At 35.9% G+C, this 24326-nt stretch overlaps 1 protein-coding gene across 9 annotated transcripts in view; it reads left to right on the forward strand.

Moving 5' to 3' along the window:
• The window catches only part of RFX3 (regulatory factor X3), a 306963-nt gene that overhangs the window by 247613 nt on the left and 35024 nt on the right, over positions 1–24326 (forward strand). For all 9 annotated transcript variants that reach the window (XM_021064195.1, XM_021064186.1, XM_021064169.1 and 6 more), the window contains 5 exons: positions 4509–4624; positions 5062–5216; positions 9202–9299; positions 13154–13303; positions 19759–19967. In XM_021064195.1, coding sequence (XP_020919854.1) covers positions 4509–4624; positions 5062–5216; positions 9202–9299; positions 13154–13303; positions 19759–19967 — 728 coding nt within the window. The remainder of the gene's footprint in view (positions 1–4508; positions 4625–5061; positions 5217–9201; positions 9300–13153; positions 13304–19758; positions 19968–24326) is intronic.

Consider the following 24326-nt stretch of genomic DNA (forward strand, 5'->3'; position numbering starts at 1 on the left):
GGGTGTGCTTCTATCAAAAATGTTTTCTAGGAGTTCCCGTCGTGGCGCAGTGGTTAACGAATCCGACTAGGAACCATGAGGTTGTGGGTTTGGTCCCTGGCCTTGCTCAGTGGGTTAACGATCTGGCGTTGCCGTGAGCTGTGGTGTAGGTTGCAGACGCGGCTCGGAACCCGCGTTGCTGTGGCTCTGGCATAGGCCGGTGGCTACAGCTCCAATTAGACCCCTAGCCTGGGAACCTCCATATGCCACGGGAGCAGCCCAAGAAATAGCAACAACAACAACAACAACAAAAAGACAAAAAAAAGACAAAAAAAAAAAAATGTTTTCTAGAAATTTTTTTTTTTTTTTAATGGCCATGCCCTTGGCATGTGGAAATTACCATGCCATGCCAGGAATCACCCCACACCACAGCAGCAACTCAGGCCATTGCAGTGACAACGCTGGATCCTTAACCCTCAGCACCACAGGAAAACTCCTAGAAATATGTAGTAATAAAGCATTTAAGGTGCTCTTTCCAGGGATCATTGAAGTTCTAGTTTTGTTTCTTTTATTTTTGTGGTTAATTAAGTTTTCTCTTGGTATTTTCCATCCCTACTCCTAGTCCCTTTCTGAGTATCCCACTGCAGAATGGTCTATATTCTCTCCAGGAAGTGAACTGTCTCCAAGCCTGCATGTGCCTGCAACTCACCTTGTGAAAAGGAAATAACCTATTACAAAAAGAGTTTCCTAAAGTGCTCTTCCTTTTGAAAGAGAAGTCTGTTTAGAATTTAAGTAGCTTTATTCCAGGGCTATTTGTGTTCTACTTAGGAGTAAAAGATAATCCTTTGGATTTCCTGGGCAGTCCTCCTGACTGCTGACGACGCAGTGTACAGTGAGAAGTCTCAGCTCATAGCATTCACAGACTTTTTTTTTTCCCACTTCAGAAATAAGAACTGCTTGAGTGAATCTGAGTGCTTGTCAAGGGTGCTAGATTATTAACAACCAAGGGCAAGTTCTCTCTTTATTAACAAACCATGAGCCACAAGTGTCTTTCAACACATCCTGCCAGTTTGTTCCCAACATTTCTTGTAATGATGAAAAACACTGACTACCCATTTCTCTTTGATGGGTATGCTTTTCCCAATATTAGAGAATTTCTGGATGATCCTTACTTATCTAGAAAAAAATTTCTTTTTGTGTGAATATCATATATATTCAATAAATATTTACATGAAGATTGTCTAAGCAGTTTCTTTCTTCTTCTTTTTTTTTTTTTTGGCTTTTCAGGGCCGAACCCACGGCATATGGAGGTTCCCAGGCTAGGGGTCTGATCAGAGCTGTAGCCACCGGCCTCCGCCACAGCCACAGCAATGCGGATCTGAGCAGCATTTGAAACCTACACGACAGCTCACGGCAACGCCGGTTCCTTAACCCACTGAGCAAGGCCAGGGATTGAACCTTCAACCTGTTGGATTCGTTTCTGCTGCACCACAACGGGAACTCCAGCAGTTTCTCATTTCTCTATGCTCAGGTGAACCTTGTTTCAGGCAAACCAGCCCTCACAAGTATAATTTGGATTTTTTTCAAGTTTCTCATATTTATTCAAAATATAAATTGGAGCATGATTATTTACATTATTAAAGAATGTACAGTAAGGAGTTCCCATGTGACACATCATGTTAAGAATCCAGCGTGGTCATTGCAGTGGTTCAGGTTGCTGCTATGTGCATGTTCGATCCCTTGTGCTGAAACTTACACATGTTGTGGGCATAGCCAAAAAAGAAAAGAAAAGAAAAAAAACACTAAAATTAATTAAACTGAAAAACTCCCACAAGATGAAGATATTCTTTGGATTACAAAATTTTCATTAACATACCAGTTGCAGAAAATATTCAATATGAAGAGATAACATGTATACTAATTAATCTCTGTGGGAAATGGCAATTCATAGAATGACCCCATTTATATCAGAGTTACCAGTGTTTATATGCCCTTTCTCTAGGGGCATAAAGCCATATACGAAAAGGAAGAATTCTAATTATTTTTCCTGTTAAATTTCCAAACTTTCGTTTATTTTTGTTTGTTTGTTTGTTTGTTTTGTCTTTTCTAGGGCTGCACCCATAGCATATGGAGGTTCCCAGGCTAGGGGTCTAATTGGAGCTATAGCCGCTGGCCTATGCCACAGCCACAGCAATGCGAGATCCTAACCGTGTCTGCAACCTACACCACAGCTCATGGCAATGCTGGATCCTTAACTTACTGAGTGAGGCCAGGGATCGAACCCACAACCTCATGGTTCCTAGTCGGATTCGTTGACCACTGAACCACAACAAGAACTCCAAAATTTCCAAACTTCTGAAGGACAGGTGTGTGAGTCTAGATCCAATCCTTTAAGTAGTTGTTTGCCCTAAGCCAATGGAATATCGATTATTTTAAGCTATATTTACCATATATTTTAGTCTGAACATATTTAAAAGTGTGTGAACAAATGATAAAGTGTCCTATTCATTTGTAAAACTGCCTAAATGAGGCTGATGTGAATATCCTTTTCAAAAGAATTATTGGAAATTGAGGCACTGAGTTTGTTACTTGCTTCATTTTATTTCATATTTTTAATAGTTCATATTTTAAGTGATTAATATACCTATTTTGCCTGTTGCTTGAAATTCTCACAGTTGGTCTATCAAAGATATTTTGGAAGTTTCACTAGTTATGTAAAAAACAAATATAATTTTCTGCACAAGTTGTTGTGACACTAATTTTTTTTCTTTTTATATATGCATAGTGTTTTTATACAATTTCATAGCTAGAGATATGTAAGGTATTGTAGCAAATAGTACTAATTACTTCATTAATAGATGTCTCTGGGAATGTGCCTAAGCTACGACTGAGAAAGAAGCTGTAATAACTTGCCTCCTGGGAAAGTTCTGGGTTTTGCCCAGGGAGAAGGGACATCTGCATGCCCTTTACTTCCAGAGCTTGCTTTTCCATTTTTATTGTTGCTGATATTAAAGGCTGAACATTGTGTTAATTAATTTGTCCCCTTCCCTCCATTTTCATTATCCAACTACTTGCAATATTTCCTACTAGTTCCTAGAACATGCCCCCAAACAGATTTTGCTTAATAATTAAATTGGCCTCAAAGTGGTTTTGTATAGAACATCAGGTGTTCTCTGGATTACACACAGGGCAAGATCTGCTTGGGTAGCACAGACTCTGGAATTATGAAGTTACTGTTTCCTCTTTCTGCCTAAAATGCTTAGATTGATTCTCCCAATTGCCCCCTGTATTCTCTTGGCATCTGTGAATTTCGCAGATCACAAAGGGGCTGTTTTACATGTTTTTGTTTTCAATGCTGATGACATCAAACACAGACTGAGGTCTTATCTTTTATACTCAAAATAATCACAGAATCATGTGATCTTTGCACAAACAAGTTTTTATGACTACTTTTATCTAAGGCGAATTTGCAGAGTGATTGCAAAGCCAGGGTGAATATGATCATCAGAAGTTAATAAAAGTGGCAGATTTTAGCATCATCAAAAAAATATCCTTGATGCAGCTGGAAAATGGTTCTAGGAGATAAAATTGAGGAGAAGGAGGAAGTGAGGCCCCTCACCCCCAGCGTTAGGAAAGGGGATGGTTTTATAGCTTCTCTAGAAAAAGAGTAGGCTGAGAGGGGATTGAATGGAAGACATTGTGTGACCACACAGAGCCCATGAACAGCAGCCAGCCCTAGCCAGAGCTAATTTAGCCCTAACTTTATCTGCCACACACAAGCACTTCTACACATCTCTCTTCTGTCCTCTTTCTTTTCTTTTCTTTTTTTTTTTTCTTTTTTTCTTCTTTTTTTTTAGCTTTTTAGGGCCACACATATGGAAGTTCCCAGCCTAGGGGGTCAAATCAGAGATATAGCTGCTGGCCTACACCACAGCCACAGCAACACCAGATTCAAGCCATGTCTGCGACCTACATCACAGCTCACGGCAATGCCGGATCCTTAACCCCACTGAGTGAGGCCACGTCCTCATGGATACTAGTCAGATTTTTTACCACTGAGCCATGACAGGAACTCCTCTTCTGTCCCCTTTTAAGGCCAGTGGACACTCTTAGTCCAAGGAAGACCAGTGTGAATGGAATCTATGTTTTGTGCCCTTACAGATCTAGAATAGTAGAAGTGACAGCAGTGAGGGAAGCAGTGGATTAAGGGATGGAAGAAAAGTTAGGGAAGCAAGCATGAAGATGTAGGGATAAGAGAGGTAGAAGTAAGGGTATGGTGTGAGGCCATTCTGGGAGGAATACAAGTTATCCTGCTTAATCATTGAAGAGTTATCCACCCTACTCTTTTTTTTTTAACTAATCTCTTTTGTGTTCCCATTTTCATTGGCAAAACTTAGTTCACTTTCACCTTGTTAATTTATGAGCCCAAAAGTATCTTTATTATTTATAGGTCTTGTCACAGCATGCCCTCCTCACACATCTCCATAAGAACTTTTGGAACATAATATTGATATATTTTTGTTTTTTAGGCAATATTGGACGTTGTTGTGAATCTTCAGTTTAGCCTGATAGAAAAATTGTGGCAAACATTCTGGCGCTATTCTCCCTCTACTCCAACTGATGGCACTACCATTACTGAATCAAGGTCAGAATCAATATGCTTTTCCAATTCATTTTCATGGCTGAGTAGATGTCACAGCTAATAAATTAGAGATATGTATACCAGTTGTGAAGCTTACCTGATAACATTAAGTGAATAGATTGAAATAAACCACAAACTACTCCCTTGAGGTTTCAGTGTGCGTATTATAGCTCCCATTTTTATTGATTTGGGGGACTGCGGTAGAACTATTTCATCCTTGTGGAATTAGTATCATATCTGCCTTTCATACCGTCAGAAAGTATTAACGTGCATAGGCAGCTCTGGGGGAGTGTTATAGATATCCAGCCATGTGGCACCAGGGCAATGGTGGTATAGTTCTAACCTCAGTAATATTTGATAAACTAAAACTATTTTTAAAGTCCATTTTCTTTTTTATCCTCATTTTCCATCTATTCATTTGCTACATTTATTCACACCAGCAATCTGAGTGAAATAGAAAGTCGACTTCCGAAAGCAAAGCTGATAACTCTGTGCAAACATGAGTCTATCCTGAAATGGATGTGTAACTGTGACCATGGGATGTACCAGGCTTTGGTGGAGATTCTCATCCCCGACGTCCTTAGACCTATTCCTAGTAAGTTAAATGCAGACAAGTACGGATGCTTTTGTTCTCATACATTCCACCCAGGAAGTTTTGGGTAGTGACGTTGCAAACTAGAATGATTCTAATCTCATTTAAATTTGCCAAGGAGAAAACATGCAACACAGAGTATTGCATGAAAGCAGCCTAGAGCAAAACTATAGTAAAGAAGGGAAAATTCTCTGTTCTTAATCTTTCGTTTTCTTTTTCATAAAAGAAGACAACCTGTAGATGTGACAGCCCCGATGACTAATTGCAAGAACACTCCCAGGCCAGTCAACCGTGTGAAAATTATTCTACCCAAGGACACAGTTTCCTTCATCAAGCCCCCAATTTTTGAAATCTGTAATTGCTAGACGAGGCTCTTTCATGGTTGCTTTTGATTTGAAATGAATTTATCTTGGTTTCCACTGACGCTGAATTTCTTTATAAAAGCACTTACTTTGTCACCAGCATCATGATAAGAACTACAAGTGTAGCTCCCATTAACAGTAATGGTTAACTGACATTTTGAGAGAAAAATCCATGTAACTACACAAGCATTGTATTCCCTCCATGAAGCAAATTGGAATTACATAGATAAGTTAGATTATTTTTTTAAATGATAGTGCTTTTTAAACTACCCCGTTGCAAACAAAGCTATTTTCTGCAAGTGTCAATATAAACGCTGCTATGGATACTTGTGTTAGAGGCATTTGAAACAATTTTAGGTCTGTGTCTTTACAAGCACTTACTAGTAACCTTAACTTTTAAAGAAATGGGACAGAATTTCCAGTCTACAGTGACATTAATAAGGTAAAAATAAAATCTTTTAGCTTGTGAAATTAGCCACCATGTCCTTCAAGTACACTGTTTACAGTTGATTTGTGTTAAATTATTCCAGAAAATATTTAAATAGGGATTTAGTAGAAGAAAAGGTGAAGATATTAATATTTGTATGTTTCCACTTTCTTTTTTAAATATGACAGATAACAGTGGAAGATATGAGTTAATTTCACGTTTCCCACCACCTTAAAACATATACTTAATCATGCATTTACATATAATGTCAGTGAATACACACACATAGATAACTTTGTATAGATATTAGTTTTTAAAAATCTAGGTTCTTGTCTCACATTTTTATAAATTGCTCATATTTTCTACTCTATCTGAACCCAGTTTCTTGAAGAAAGACTGATTAAAAGGGATATTGTCATGGAAAATTTCAACATGTAAATTTTCTACTGACTTATGTTCCAGAATCTGGTTTTCCTTGTTTTTGTCTTGCTCCCTGTGCTCTGAGTGATAATCTCTAGAGATAGTTAAGAGAAGTTGCATAGGGTAGCTCATTAGCCTATGACATCTTGCCACCAGCATAAATTTCTCTCATGAGATATAAGAAGAGATGTCAGTGAGTGCTTTCTTTTTTGAGGCAAATCAACAAAATCAGTAATCATTAAACAATTCTAAAATCTTTTGCTTCCATGTTAACATCACAAGACTTTAACTTATAAACTCAGCAGTTCCCTAACTTGAATCATGTATCAAGTTTAGTTGACTTTAAGCCCCGTAATTTTAAGTACACGATACACTTCACTTTTATTTTTTGCAAATTTTGATTTGAAAACCACTTTATTCTATCATGTTTGTCTCTACATTCAGACAACTCAAATTCAGAAGTTTTTTTACATGAGTATAGTTTTATAATTTCTCTGAAATTACAAGATGCATTAATGTGCCATTCTATCAAGTAAATTTGGAATTTTAATTTCTGTTCTATAACAAGACTTAACAAAAATGCAGCTTAAAATAGAGTTTAGATCACTATCCTCTGATTGTTTGCATTTTAATACTAGTCATACATAAGTTGAGACAAGTTAGCTCTGGAATAGTTTTAAATTTCTAACTATCCATTCATGAGAAAAAAATGTCAATCTGCACAATTTGATCTGACATGAATCCCTATAGAGAGAGCAAACTTTATTTTTAAACATTTTGTTTTCCTGGCTACTAGTACTTCACTCTACCATTTACTGTCCAGATGGGATTCCTTTTTTTAGCCAAAAAAAAAGTCTGCATATCACACTAATTTAAATCAGCTTGAAGCTACTATACTCTAAAATACATTTATCTGAAAATGGGGAGAAAAAAAAGTCTTGTAAAGAATTGTATAAGAACACAACTGGTAACACTTAAATGAACAATTTATGATGACAATGAAAAGTGACCCCCAAATGTCTTTTAGTACAAAAAAGTAAAACCTTACAATCATTTGAGATGCAATACATCTCTTATTTTATAATCTTCCTCACATTAAATTTGTCTAGATAAAACTAGATCCATATTAAATTTTTTAAAGAAACTTTTTCCCAGTTACTGGGTTTTTTCAGATTAAATAATTATTATATGTTAATTATAGAAAAATATGAAATATAGATAGCCAACTTGAATCTTCAACAAAATTTTACTGAGTTTCAAAAAGGGTCTTTAATTTTTTTTTCACTCTTTTTCATTTCCATTCATGCCTGCCCTCCATGGTTCTAGCACATAATACAGCAAAAAATATTTTTCTTTCTTTTTTCTTTTTGGCTAAATGGGAAGCTTTGGAAATTTCAAAAGATTAGTTCTCAAGAAATTTCCAACTCAGTGTTTCCAGTAGATTCTCATGGTTAAGAGTCTGTACTTCTTGAGTGTTTTTAATCCCAGTGTAGCCATTTCAAGCTCTCTTCTGTCATTTAACCACTTAAAGAAATCATTTTTAATAATTGTTTTTATTATTGGATTGGTAAAATTTATATCTTTTGTAATTAATTTGAGTAAGCTAAATTATTTCTAACCCTGCTTTAACAAAAATAATAAAGAAGCATGTCAGACTCATTTGAGCACAGAAAGAAAAACCAAGGAATTTAATCCCATCATTAACATTAATATTCTTGGGAGCCTTGGACAAAAAGAAATATAACTTCTCTTATCTCTTACAGTGGACTACCAATTGTAATACCTACCCACATTATAGAGAATCTACAGGGATTTATTTTATGTTGTGGATGCTTCAAGCATTTATTAAATGTCTAAAATTGCTCCCTACACTGTGGAGCCTTGGGCATAGATTAAGTAAAATGCTATTGACTAAATTACTTGTTGAACAAGAGAAGAGCTCTGTTTCCAATTATACAGCATTCTCAGTATGCAGATCCCTTTTTGTAAAATAGTCCTAGTTGCCCCTGAAAATGGAAGATACTTCTAATCATTTTATGACCACCATAAAAGCTACTCTCATGGGACCTATCCCTATTTCAGGTTTTAGCAGAGATGTAAAGAATATGGAACAGACAATTTTAGGACTATCTTAAGAATATTGGTCTCTGTGACAGCAAGTTTATCACAGTGATCTTTTAATGTTATCTGCCAGTGAAATGGAGAACAGTTATCCAGAATTATCAAGTCAGACGATTTTAATTTTTTACCTTACTTTTCAACAAGAGTGAGAGGTAACTACTCTAATTGACGTGTTCTAATGTATAGAGATGCATAGAGAAAGAGAGAAAGCTTTGCGCTATTTTCTTTTTAGCTAAAAAAATGAAAATAGGTTAAGAGCTTGAAAAAAGTCACAATAAAGAATTGGTAAAGAAAATACTTAGCCTTTACACACAAAGCTATTCTTGAAAAGAGTGTTTTGTCTAAGATAGACAATTCCATGAGTATATTCACAACTGGTATATGTTGCTATAAGCAAAAATGTTTGAATGTTTTTATTTCCCATCAAAGTATCATAAGTTTCTAGGAACAAAATAGCTTTTAAAGACAAAAAAAAGCCCAAAATATAAATTTTGGATTCTTTTAAAGTTAGGTATAATGTTAAAGGAAGTCTTGTCAATGAAGATGATAAGTTCTGTGCTATTTCAGATGTCCTGTTTGCATGATTTCCTTTATTCTAGCATAAAGATTAATGTTCTTCGGTATCTTTTTCGTTCTGCTTTTATTCTTTAACATTTAGGTGCCTTGACCCAAGCCATTCGAAATTTTGCAAAAAGCCTTGAAGGTTGGCTTTCCAATGCCATGAACAATATTCCACAGAGAATGATACAAACCAAGGTATATCTTTATGTCCTTGCTTTTTTTTTGGGGGGGTTAGAAAATGGGTCTGAATTATGAATTTTAAGTCTGTCAAATAATGTCAAATAATGTTATGTAAAATATTGACATTATGATATATAAAATCTTTTAAAATTGACTTTTGTATTAGCATTTTATAACCATGTGGTAGAGAACTTGCACAAGATGTGTTGTTTGGAATGCTCCTTTCAAAGAGACTAGAACATTTTAAGTGTGGTATATTTACTAGACCTTTTCTAAAGTGTATACTTCAGATTGCCTTGCTTTAAATATTGAAAAGAACTGCCTAGAATGTTCAAGTAGTTCCCATTTGAAGGAATTTTAGATTTAAGTCCTGTACTATACTCCTGTATTCTGAAATATTCATGTAAATTAATAACCATTTGCTTTTCAGGATTTTTTTTTAACACTGGAGAATGCTTTTGTAATTACTCGATTTTTGAATCAAGTAATCATTTCTTTTTTAAAAATTTTATTGGAGTATAGTTGATTTACAGTGATGTATTAGTACCATGTTAACATCAAAATGGATCAGTTACGCATATACATATATCCATTTTCCCCCCACCCCTATAGGTTATTACAGAACATTGAGTAAACCTCCCTGCACTATGTAATAGGTCCTTGTTGGTTATCTATTTTAAATATAGTCATGTGTATATATTAATCCCATCCTCCCAATTTACTGCTTCCCCTGCCACAGTTTCCCCTTTAGTAATCCTAAATTGAATTTTGAAATCTTTGACTTTCTGTTTGATAAATAAGTTCTTATGTATCATTTTTATTAGATTCCACATAAATGATATCATGTGATATTTATCTTCTAATTGATGGATGTGTTTCAAGAATGTGGATTATTTAGCTAGAGATATGAATTCTGGTCTCCACTTTGTCCCCCACTAGCCATGTTACTTTAGGTTAATCTGTGAACATACATGACAGATTGGACTGATTCCATTTAAACTTGGCACTAAAAATCACATTTGTAGCCTTTTTTCTAGGACTGTATCCACTGTCAGACTCCATCATTATGCCTTGGCTTTCAGTTTGAGAGTATAGTTGAAACTCTTATAGCTGACAAGTCTGTGATAGCACAGGTAGCTCTCAGTTCCTTCTGCTTTGGTTTACAGTTTACAGTAACATGTTCTGTCTCTAAAGAATACAGAAGGGTACATTCCATCGATATATCGATATACCGACCATAGAGTGTTGCTTTAATTGAGAGCTGTGCTATCAATATGGTAGGGCTAGCAATATGTGGCTATTTCATTTAAAATTTAAATTTAATTAAATTGCATTAAAATTTTAGTTCCTCAGTCACACCACATTTCAAGTGCACCGTAACTCATGTGACTAGTTGTTACCAAATTGGGCAACACATATGGAGAGCATTCCTATAATTGCAGAAAGCTCTTCATAGCAGTGCTATTCGGGAGTGCCATGTTGAGGTGGGCAAGTAAAGGAGGCTCTATTTGATTATGATGGTAAGAGGAATGCTTTACAACTTGCAAAGTCAGTCATAGTCATCACAAGTCATAACAGTACTTACAAACAGATAAAAGTACCTCCCTCCCCAGTGTCATCAGAGTGGATGTGGTAGCAGTCAAGCTGCAATATTGGCCATCTCATTGATCCCCAGAGTTGATTTGGGTGGTTTCCTTTGGTGGAAGGTGCCTTCTGCTATTCCTCTCTCACAGACGTACAGCCGTTTTTCAGCTGAGCATTCAATCAATGAAGGCAGTCTACCCTGACAGTGGGAACAGCATAATGAGATTGTGATGAACGTTGTTATAAAATGTCCGGATTCATATCCCACTACTGTCCTGTGTTTTTTAGTTTTCTGTGTAAACTTCAGCAAGATAGTTAACTTCCCTAAGTCATCATATGTGTCTAGTAGGATGTTGGTAGGAATCGAACAAGTGAGGCATTTAACACAGTGCCTGGCACAGTGTGTGTACTTGATTAGTATCAACCACAGAAGTGGGAAAACATGTAATACTCTTCTTTGAGGGTATGTGGGCTTCCAGTTGAGTCTGGCCAATGAGAGGCACTGATAGGAGACTCCAGGATGGAAGAAAGAGTGATCAAAGCATTTATTCCCTCACAAATTCTGCTCTCTCATTTCTAAGGCCTAAGTCCTGGGGGAGAGAGATCTCCTGATCCCATAATCCCCTATTTCCCCTTTAGACCCAGGGATGAGCAATTCCGCATCCCCCAAGATTCAAATAGTCCTAAAACACCTCACTATCAAGATAGAGCATCCTTTGGCCTGTGAACTCCTTTTCCCTCGGCCAACTGACCATTCCATGAATTACTTCTTATATACTCATAGTGATTTACATTTCCATACATTCCTGTAATTTTTTTTTTTTTTTTGGTCTTTTTTCCACTTCTTGGGCTGCTCCCAAGGCATATGGAGGTTCCTAGGCTAGGGGTCTAATCAGAGCTGTAGCTGCCAGCCTATGCCAGAGCCACAGCAACACGGGATCTGAGCCACGTCCATACCACAGCTCACGGCAACGTCGGGTCGTTAACCCACTGAGCAAGGGCAGGGATCGAACCTGCAACCTCATGGTTCCTAGTCGGATTCGTTAACCGCTGTGCCACGATGGGATCTCCACATTCCTGTAATTTTGTGTAAATCCTCATTAGATCTGCTATGCAAATAACACATTTCCATGAGATCATGAGATTTAGATATTTACCTATGTTTTTGCATTATCTTTGCTTTCTTTCAAAATAACCTGGTCATTCAGGGTTTCAGCAAATAACAAATGGTATAGCCAAAGAGGAGACTAATTAAAGAGATTTTGAGAAAATCTGTTTCTAAATGTGTGAACAGAGTTAAGAAAACCAAGGAGGAATGATAAAGCCCACCAGGACTAGCCATAGTGGGAAGTCTGCCCATCCCTGGGTCCCTTCAGGAAAGAGGAGATTATGGGATCAGGAGATCTCCTTCCTTCAGCACTGTGGTCTTAGAAATAAGAGAGCAGAGGTGTGAGGAAATAAATATTTTGACCACTCTTACTTATCTCCTATTGGTGCCTCCGATGGGCAAAACCCTTGGAGGCCCAAGGGAAAGGGAGGCAGTTAATGTAATCTCTTCATGTCCATCTTCCTGAACACAGAGAAGAATGGAGAAGGATAGAAAGTACATATTAAAGGGCAAATAGAGATTTTTCTGAATAGTCCTTTTTTTTTTTTTTAGAAAATCAAATTCTAAAAAAGAGCTCTTGATGCTTGTGTCTGATAACTTAATTAGCTGTATATTTGCTAACAAAGGCTTTGGGCACTCTTATTGAAATCAAATCACTTTTATTTCACCTCTAATATAAAAGAAAAAATGATGGCATCTAAATGACAGTGTTCTGAAAAGTATATTTTTTAATCCACTTTCATAAGTGGCACTGGATAGTTTGGTTTTCCAGGTAAAAAGAATTTTTTTTTTAATTTGCTTGGTTTGTAGTTGACTGTCATACAGAGAACGAGAAATGAAAATCAACATTTTTCCTTCCTTCCTAGACTAACTCATTTCTTGCTGTAGATGAGGAGCTGCTTGTAAGACTGGTTTAATTAATGCTGCACTCAGATGTCGAAGAATGTGGGAGTTTGTTTTAGTCTTGACCTCAACCTACTCAAAAGGAAAATAATACTTGGTTTAGAGATTTAAATGCTATAATTTACAAGTAAGCTCTCTCACCAAATGAATTTGAAATAAGCATCAGAGGGAAGCATTTAAAATTTGGCAAGGGAATAAAGATTTGAAGATTGCAGTGGTTTCTTTTACTGGACGGGGAAAAAAAAAATCCCAATTTAACTGGATTTCTTTACAGGTTGCAGCTGTAAGTGCCTTTGCCCAGACTCTGCGAAGATACACGTCGCTCAATCACCTGGCCCAGGCAGCTCGTGCAGTGCTTCAGAACACTTCTCAGATTAACCAGATGCTCAATGACCTCAATCGTGTCGACTTTGCCAATGTCCAGGTACTCTGTTTTCATTCAAAACATGCCTTTTAATGAAAAGTATCCAATTTTTTTTTCTTAAATAGGATCATTATAATTCATTTGAAAGTTACATCAGCGCACAGGCACACCTGTATTCACAGTGTCCTGAGAGAGGAGAGGTTTATTCAGCTATGACTTCGCTGCTTCTCTGTTTTATGGTTAAAATCTGCTCAGATGTATAATGCTAGAGAGCCACATATGTCACCAAGGTTTGCTGAATAATTAACAGAGTAACGACAACCACAGTCATTGAAGGTTGATAGGCAAGAGATTAACCTCTTCCATCTACTAGCTGTGGGGTCTTGGGTAAGTTACTTATCTGCTCTGGGCTTGACTTCCCCGTTTAATAACACCCGTCTTGGATAATTTTTTACATATTTAGTAATAAGCACATTGTACCACGGCACGTACATATAGAAATTTATTTTTTGAAGTGTCCCACCTTGAAAGAACCAAGAACAGCTCTATTTCAGAGTTCACTCAAAGTGCCTGGTGAAAAGAATTAGATGCAATATATTTGACTCTTTTGATCATCCAAATGAAGGAAATATTTTTTTAACCTTGTGATGAAACTACTCACTTTTACTTTAAAGTACACATAAAAATAGCTACTTTTGGAGTTCCCTGGTGGCCTAATGGTTAAGGATTTTCATTTGTCACTGTGGTGGCTCAGATTCAATCCCTAGCTCAGGAACTTTCATATTCATGGGCACGGCCAAAAAAAAAAGCTACTTAGGAACATTGTTATGGAATTCCAACAAATATTTTATTTCAGATACTAAAGTAATGAAACTCATTTTACTAATTAAAAAAGCAGTGCAGTGCTCACTCAAAGCAAAAGCAGCAAAAGAAAAGATACATAAATATTGAACATAATCAAAATTTAAAACTTGTACTTCAAAAGAGACCATCAAAAAAGTGAAATGATAATTTATGATATTGAAAGCATTTTTGCAAACCATATATCTGATAAAAATTTTTATCTAAGCTATATTAAAAGAACTGTTACAACCCAACAATAAAAAGACAAACCAGTTAAAAAATGGGCAAAGATTTAAATAGACATTTCTCCAAATAAGATGTATAAATGTCTAATAAGCACCTGAAAACTCATTCATTAGCCACCAGGGAAATACAAATTAAAACCACAGAGAGATACTACTTCATACATACTAAAATTTTATTATTAAAAAGACAGATAATAACCAGTATTGGTGGGGTTGTAGAGAAATCGTAACCTTTATATACTAGTAATTGGAATGTAAAATGATGCAGCCACTTTGGAAAACAATATGGCAGTTTCTCAAAAGGTTAAACATAGAGTTATTATATAACTTGACAGTTCAATCCTAGGTACATACCAAGAGAAATGAAATCATGTCCACCTAAAAACTTGTCCTTGGATGTTCTAGAATAATGGATGTTATTCATATTAGATGCATAAAAGTGGAAACAACCCAAATGGCCATTAACTGCTAACTATAAAAACAAAACGTGATATTCTACACCATGAAATAAAAAGAAATGAGGTTCTGATACATGCTACAACATAGATAAACATTATGCTAAGTGAAACATTGTGTTCAATAAAAGAAACCACATTAAAGGGCCATATGTTGCATGATTCCATTAATATAAAATGTGCAGAATAAGTACAACTATAGAGACAAAAAGTAAATTAGTGGTTGCCTAGGTCCTGTCGACTGGAGGATTGGGAGGTGACAGCTAAGCAATATGGGGTTTCTTTTTGAGAAACAAATACATTCTAAAATGATAAATGCACTACTCTGTGAGTATACTGAAATAAGTCATTGAATATTATACTTTAAATGAGTGAACTATATCTCAATAAAACCATTTAAAAAAAAGTGCCATTGCTGTTGTCTTCTTAGCAGTGTGGGTTTGATCCCTGGCTCAGGAACTTCCATAGGACGCACGTGTGGCAACAAAAAAGCAAAAAACAGTGTCATTGCTTTAAGATAAACTATTACTATGATAATGCCTTTTTCCCCCCCAGCGCTGCACCTGCGGTACTTGGAAGTTCTAAGCTCGGGGTCGAATGGGAGCTGCAGTTGTGAGCCTATCCCACAGCCGCAGCCACACAGGATCCAAGCCACATCTGTGACTGACACCACAGCTTACGGCAATGCCAGATCCTTAACCCACTGAGAAAGGACAGGGATCAAACCTGCATACTGTTGGATACTAGTCCAGTTCATTACCACTGAGCCACTACGGGAATTCCATCTAATACACATTTTAATCTGCAATTCTGGTCTAGTATTATCATTTAAAATATATCAAAAAAGTAATATTTGGGGTTGATTTATTTTAGGGTATAGTTGGTTAAGTCCATTCTGACTTTCATGAATTGAGCTTAAACTTCTAATGTATATATCAGAGTTTTCATAAATCTACATTTATAAGTATCTATTTATGTATATACACAAAAACACTTGCACACATATGCAAATATATAACCTCTACAAGAACAAACTGTCTCGTGTTTACAAATCAATTAACTTTACATATATCAATGGAATTTACATTAACTGATTTTAGGGAAAATATTCAAAGTTCATACTTTATTGCTTTAAAATTATACTATAAGGTTTATTTCAAACCTTCGTTCAGCAAAGATATGTTTAAAAGTACCTTAATAAAAATTGAAATGGTAAGGCCACTTCTAGATTCAAAAAGTAATTTCAGTTCAATAATATAAAATATATTTAAGAATGGTTCCTAACGATATCTGAGAAAGATTTTAAAATTTCTGTTAACATTATTTTCACTTGTGTAGTTGTGTGTCTGAACCCTATGAAGTATTTATAGCGATGTGTTCTTCCTGGTTATAAACACCAGTTTAGCCACGTTATTGCAGATTAAGAATGAATTATACACCCATACTACTATTCATCCTCCACTCACCAACTTTGAAGCTCCCTTTTCCCTTCCTTTACTCTCAACTACCAAGTTTTTCTGGGTCCCCATGAAATCTGTACGATTAAATCTCTCTTCTCCAAGACCTCTTTCCCTTCCTTAGAGGACAGTGACGCAGTGGTGTGCCCTCCATTTCCCCCTCCATGTTACTCCTCACAACTCTGTTCATTTTAATGCATTATCTCCTTCTTAGGTTAACATATTTTGTCTTTGACTCCCTTTCCTTCCTTTTATATTCAAGTTTTGCCTGGTTTTCTGAGTCCTCTGTTTTTTTCAGTCTTCTGCCTCCCATGCTATCTTTATCTCCATTTCCTGTTCACCTAGAGGTTGTCGCTGTCCGTACAAGGTTAATCCGTTAAGACTGATGCATGTAGGGATGCTGCTGTTGTAATAAGGAAACTTTCATTTAAAACAATGAAATTACACGTAAGTGTCAATATTTTAATATTTGTAGAGCTTGAAAATAGTTAAACGTTTTCTTCAGGATATCTATACATCTCTTTCACCACTTCATTCTTCTCCAATTAAATCTTTTCCTCATGCATTTAGGATGATTTTCCTATTGCAGTATAATTGGTTTTCTGTTTTATTTAACTAACAGCATTACAGTGATATTGCTTTCTAACAGCATTACAGTGATATTGCTTTTTTTTGTATAAATGGGTAGTTTTTCAACTATTTATGGACTAAATATATTTAGGTGGGTTGACAATAACCTAACTTTTGCATATATTTGTGTTTCTGTGCTTAAAAGATGTTCTGATTTTGAAGTTACTTACTCCTTATCTTGAATATAATTTATTTGTAAGTTAATAACATCCTTAATGTTCATCCTTAGTTTTCCATTATATAATTAAAATATCCAAATTCCTTCAAAAGGAAAGATTTACAGTATACTCTATTGTTAGTATGTTTCCAATCTTGAGAGTAGAAAGAGGAAGCATAATATAGTTTGAAAAGCCTGAATAATGTCCTTTGGCCTTGTTTCTCTAAGTTTGGTTTCAGATTATCTTTCTCTCTTGGAAAAAAACTACTCCAAGTAAGTAGTGAGTTTGAATTATGTTAAGAAATGAGGAGTTCCCATTGTGGCACAGCAAAAATGAATCCAAGTAGGAACCATGAGGTTGCAAGTTCAATCCTTGGCCTCGGGTTAAGGATTAAGTAGGTTGAGGATCTGGCGTTGCCGTGAGCTGTGGTGTAGGTCACAGATGTGGCTCAGATCTGGCGTTGCTGTGACTGTGACATAGGCTGGCAGCTACAGCTCTGATTCGACCCCTAGCCTGTGAATCTCCATATGCCGTGGGTGCAGCCTTAAAAAGAAAAAAAAAAAGAAATTAAATTCTTCCAAAGATACCAGTAAGTTCCTCTTTCCTATTATCAATGCACAGACAAAAATAAAAACAAAAAACCACACCTACAATGGTTATTGAGTTTTTTGCAAGATGAGAAAGTTCTAGAAATCTATTACGCAATAATGAGCATGTAGTAAACACACCTGTACTGTGCACAAAATTGGTTAAGGTGACAAGTTTTATGTTACATGTTTTTTACCATAATTAAAAAATGCTTAGACATTAATGAAAAAACAAAAACAACCTCCCCAATCCTTAAGGCCCGAGTTCTTCTCTGAGTATTCTCTTGGACTCCTAAATAGATATAAAATTTCTGGAAGGCATTTAACAGTGTTATTTTGAAAGATCTTAATCATTCTTATGTAAAACTATTATGTAATTTTAAGTATGAAAGTAAGCAAAGATATAGTTACAAGATTGCTAATCGGAGCATTATTCCTAGTGGTAAAAAATTGGAATGAACATAAACGTGTGTGTGGAACTGGTTTTATAAATGACGGTATATTCCTGGTTTGAAGCAAATTCAATCACTGAGCAATAATTATAGCTCCTCATTTGCTATGGAAAGATAGCTATCATATATGGGTAGTTACGTGAAACAAAGCAAAATGTCAAGTAAAATGTATAATATGATCTTCTTTTAAAATAATACATAAGCGTACACGCATATTCATATATTACATGGGAAGAGTTTGAAAGTTAGCACTTTGTAGTTATCTCTTAATCTTGGCGTTTTAGATATTCTTAATATTTTGTTCCTTTTTGTCTATTTTTATTTTCAAATTTTGAATAATCATTTTTAGTGTCCCTAAAATACTTAAAGTGATATTTAAGAGGTAAAATCTGAAAGACTTTATTGCTAATTAGAAAAGAGAAAGGAGAATAATAGATGGTATCATGAGCTGGAATATAGAAGAAACCCTAGGTTTCCCTTGGGAAATAAAATGAATTGAGTTTGGGCGTTTTATATTTTAAGTACTTGCCAGCTGAAATATCTCTTGAATAGATAAAGTCTGTAGGGTAAGGAAAGACGCTAGCACCAGAGGGTGGAGATTAAGGATTTATTCATTTCAAATGGCCTATTTACATAAATTTATCCTCTGAGAACAGATAAAGCTATAGGCACTTTTCTGAAAAATACACACATATTCATAATGTTTTATATATAAAATTAGGACCTTCACTTTCACAGACACTCCTCCACAAAAACCTATCTTGAAAATATTATCTGGACATAGTGAACCCACTTAAAAATTCTTGTCACATTTCAATTCTCTAATTTTTTGCGTAGGGAAAATGAAGCCCATGTAGATTAAATGAATTGCTCAAAGTCAGTTCAGTTTCAGACCATATGTTGAAATTTATGTCAAGATTATTGTGTTACCAAATAATTATTTTCTGACCTTGAGAATATAGTTTTTAAAAATTTTAAAATACAATACAGCTCTAGAAACATTATAAAACTTACTGTTACCAAACATGAAACTTTCCTATCAGAACCAGAAGGAAAACTATGATAATCAAATTTCTTGGCAGTTAGCATGTCTGCGTTTTCTCAAAAGTGTTTTTACTGCTGTTGTTATTGTTGTTTTAGGTTCTGTGAATTAATTTTATTCATAGCCTTGCCTTGATAGCCCTTGAGACTTCAGTTCCTTACCCATAAAACTCAGACAGCATATGCTTCTACCTTGTACCACTCAGTGTTTGTTTCTGTTTTAATCCTAAGGGGTCACTTTTGGCCATTTCAATTTGTTTACCCATCTTTTCAAATGAATTGACTTTAAAGTTTTATCTGATTGGGAGAATAAAAGAGTATGAAAACTAAAGAGAGAGTAAGAAAGACCCTACATACAGTAGGTTCAGGCTCCTATTTGTCTTAAGTAATCATGTATTTTAGTCTTTCACACAGTCTAGCTAATGTCGGAAAACCAAGTCAGGCTTTTATGTTACACCACTTTTTCATGCACAAAGGTGATGTTAGTTTTCCTTAACAACTGACAAATAGTCGTTCATTTTCTTAATTCATTTAATTGTTTGATGCTTTCAATATAATTTCCTGTTCATGCATGTCGTTTGTGTGCTGACCTTCAATACAAAGATCCTGAGTTGAACTTTTCCTTTGCTTTCCATGTCCTGTCCCAGGAGCAGGCTTCCTGGGTGTGCCAGTGTGATGACAACATGGTTCAGAGACTAGAAACCGACTTCAAGATGACTCTTCAGCAGCAGAGCACCCTGGAGCAGTGGGCTGCGTGGCTTGACAATGTGATGATGCAAGCACTGAAACCCTATGAAGGAAGACCCAGTTTTCCTAAAGCGGCCAGGCAATTTCTGCTAAAATGGTCTTTCTACAGGTACCATCTCAGTTTTTCCTATTCTACAATTATGTCCATACATGCTTCTCAGAAAAAAAGAAAAGGAGTGAAGAGTTTAGTTCACAGAAATTCTGTTATAATTATCTTCAACCCAGCTCATGATTACAACAATATCATAGAGTTATAATAGGAGGCTTATGGAAATAAAATTTCTGCTAGGAAAAGAAAGACTTCTACTCAAAGCTCTAGAAATTCTCAGATAGGAACCTTCCAGTCTGGATAATATATTCAGCCACAGTCAGAAGAGGTCCTCCTTCTGGCAGACATGTATTATTTAGGCTGCTTTCTTGGGGACTTAACACCACTCTTCTTTTTATTCTTCTTTTTATTCTGTGGTTCCCTAAGCCAGTAGCATCACTATTGCTTGGAAATACATTAGAGATGCATATTTTCAGACCCCTGATCAAAATCTCCCTGAATCAGAAACTGTGGAGAGGAGGCCCAGTAATCTGTGCTTTTTAAAAATATCATCCAGGTGATTCAGATGCATCATCAGAACCATCCAGTTAATTTCTCAACTTGATCTATTACAACTGTTTTCAAACCTTGCTGCCAATTTAGAATTAGTATAATAAAAAATGAAACTCCTAGGTTTAACCTCCCAAAACCTACTGAATCAAAATTATGGTGGTTAGAAAGTAGCAACTAGGAATAGGAGTAATCAGAATTTTTTTTTTTTCAAAAACTTACTCCTAGTGATTCTAATACATAACCAGTTGAATATCCAATAATCTACTAGACACTTCAATATGAATCACTCTTTGACTAAAATAATATATAAAAATGTGTGTTTTTGAAGACACAGAAAAACCCCAGAAGAGAAGGATTACTTGATATATGATATCAAATTCTGGGATAAGCAGTTAACCATAGATCTCTCCAGGGGTTAAAAATAGAACCTATGTAAATTGGCATATCTACTATATAGATGGCATAGGATAGAATTGATAGATTGAGTTCCATTTCATAAAGGTTATATAGGTTACATTTTTGACCCTAGCATTTGTTCTTGTGATGGGAGTTCATTTTTTGCTTCTCTAGATATGTGGCCTTAGTGGCTCACACCTAAAAGCTATATCTACTTTGAGACTTAGGCTGTCCCTAATTTAAGTCCTGTACCACCATGCACATATCAAAGTGGCGACCACAGGACATACCACTGATTGTGGCTGTGGGTACACTGTGGTCATCATCTGGACATCAGTGGTGAGTCCATTGCAGTTATGTGGAGAGAAGGTATACAAAGAAGAAGGAGAGTTTAGAAACTAGTGGTACTTGTGAACCAAGTAAGCCCAAATAAAGGGTTTCCATCTTGTTTTGACCACCTTTATATGTATGGAACCAGAGATCTTTTAATTATGATGATAGTTGCTTGTTTTTACTCTGACTTCTTTCTTTCTCAACTAATGTGGTCCAATTCTTACTTATTAACCCAACATAGGGCTATAGATTCACCATATATGTTTATCTAACAGTTAAATTATCCTTACATCCTGAGAATAGTTTTCTGGTGTCTAGCCCAGGTCAAATGCAATAAAAGAAAGCTTTGCAGTTTTGTGTTGTTCTGGTTTTGTTTGGGGGAATGAAATAATTCCACAGTTCTGTCTCTCATGTATTTAATACTTTTAGCCCATATGATTTGAGACCCCCCTTATTTTAAGATGCCATCTAGCCCTGTGACCCACTGATATGCTTCAGTAAAGCCAGCCCTAGGTTCAGACCTGGGTGTTCATGAGAAATGTTTTGATGATAAAGGTTTTCCCTTGATGTAAAGGGAAGATTTGGAAAACATTATCACAGTAGTCTCAAAGTAGATGTAGCAATAGTAGTAGTAATAGTAGAATTCAAATTTTTCATTTGGGAATATTTCTTAAGATTTCAGATATCTTCCCATTTGCTTGCAAGTTAATTTCATCCATTTTTTCCTTCAGAAAATCATAAGATGGTATATATGCTTCATAAATGAGGAAACAGAAGTCATACTAGCTGTTGTTTCAATACCTATATGACCAAAAGCAGAGTGCATCCTCTGTAACAGAAAAGGCAAGGGTTTTTGTTTTTTGTTTTCTTCTTACTCCTTTCTTAGGTTGTTATGTCAGACTTGCCCTTACTCCTTCCTGAGGGTTTTTTCCCTATGTTTAGTTGATATCACTTTAGAAATACACCCCTGGAGCCTTTGTCTCTACATAGATGTGTTGTGGGTGTCTGAGAGAAAATTGCTTGCGTGTATTTCTTGTTTTCTGCAAATAGGCAAATCCAGTAGATCTTCTCTTGCCTGCCCTCTTGTCCTCCAGTTTGGGATAATTGGCTTGTTATTATTAGACACTATTATGGTTATTATTTCATTGCAAAAAGTCTTGAAGGTATACAGTTCAGGGCCAGAGAAGGAAAGGCATATTCAGACAGATGCATACCTCCTGCTGATAGGCAAAGTCAATAGCTTAGAAATTTAAGAGCCTTTAAAATCTGACCTGTTTTTTTACCAAGACATAAGAACATATTGCATAATGAAAACTGCATTCACAAACAGAAGCAGAATTACAGAATATTTTTTAATGTTTTTGGCTCTATAATAAGAATTTGACAGTCACATACACCAACCTTTCATTTTCTTAAGTTAGTTAATCTCATCATTTCTAAAATTCTGTGTATATATTTACATGTATACAAATAAAAAAATGGATTGGCAGAAAATGCTCATAGTAGCAGTTGACATAATGCTACAAACACTGTCTGCTCCACATGAGAGTTTCTGCTTGTCTCACCTGACTTTGCACGGCTACTGCTGGTTCCCTGAGAATTGGAAAAAAAAAAAATATCACCACCTTTCTTGGGCAGAAATGCAGAAGCTAACTGGGCCATTTCTCAGCTTGTGTGTTTTGTGATTAACAGAACACAGCATTCCTCAGGGCCACCCTGAAGGTCAGCAAAATATCCCATTTTTAAAGAATGAAATTTATAGCTTTGATACAGTGGCTTAAAAGGTAGCACCAGGAACCTAGTTTGCCTACAACTGGACAGTATATAAATCTTCCAAAAAGTAATACTCTTTTGGAATCAACTCTAAGCACTCTTTGAGAAGCGGGGGCCACCGGGGTGATGTTCTCACCTTTCTTTTGAGGAAGGGTGTGATGTATCCCCAAATACGTAAAGAGGTGGATTGAGTGTCGTGTGTTCAGGTATATGTTTCAGTTTCCACACCGTTGAGTTACAAAGATAAATACACAAAGCTATTTCTCATCCATTGTAAAATAATTAACATTTATAAGTCTGATTTTAAAAGGAGTTGAATTCGTGGTAACTTAGCAACGTGAAATTCAATGGAGTCAATTTTGCAACGTATCTTACAGAAGTCTGAATCAGACAATAGGTTTCCAATTAAACTGTTAATTGTGTCATTTGATACTTGGCTTGTATGGCAGAGGCCCAACACGGAGAGCATAAAGTAGAAATAGCATTAATAATATAATTCAATGGATTCTTTTCTAAACATATGACAATAATTTCTTAGTACCCTCATCAGTATTTTTAATAACTAGATGGTAAAACTGAAGGTAAGCACACCTTTTTTTCCATCTTCCAACAGAATTTAGTATTACCTGTATACTTTATATCGAAATAAGATGATTGATTCAAAAATTTTCAAGATACTTAGAATAAAATCCAAAAGCCTTATCATGACCTGCAAGACCCTCCATGGCCCAGCTGCTGGGTGACCTCCAGATGGCAAAGTATATTCTTCTCTTTGTTCACATTTTCCAGCCACACTAGCATCCAGGCTGTTCTTTGAATTACAAAAACTGTAGTTCTGCCTCAGTCTGGCATTTGTTTTCCTTTCTGTTAGGAAAGCTCACGTATTCACATGGATCACTCCCTCATTTCAATATAGCTTCTGCTCAGATATCACCACCTCAAAAAGAGTTTTCCTGACACCCTACCTTAAAATGCCTGCACCCATTACTCTCCAATCTCTTACTCTGATTTATTTTTTAGGTAGGATTTATCACTACCTAACTTTATATTTTATATCTGCTTGCTTTTTTAAAAAGTTTTATACTTGATTCACAATGTTGTATCAATTTCTGCTGTACAGTAGAGTGACCCAGTTATGCATATATACATTCTTTTTCTCACATTATCCTACTTGCTTTTTTTTTTTTTTTTTTTTTTTTGGCTTTAGCTTTTTAGGGCCACACCTGCAGCATATGGAGGTTCCCAGGCTAGGGGTCTAATCAGAGCCGTAGCCGCCGGTCTACGCCAGAGCCAACAGCAACGCCAGTTCCCAGCCACATCTGCAGCCTACACCACAACTCACTGCAATGCCGGATCCTTAACCAA

Source organism: Sus scrofa, chromosome 1, assembly GCF_000003025.6.
Source record: "Sus scrofa isolate TJ Tabasco breed Duroc chromosome 1, Sscrofa11.1, whole genome shotgun sequence".
NCBI lineage: Eukaryota > Metazoa > Chordata > Mammalia > Artiodactyla > Suidae > Sus > Sus scrofa.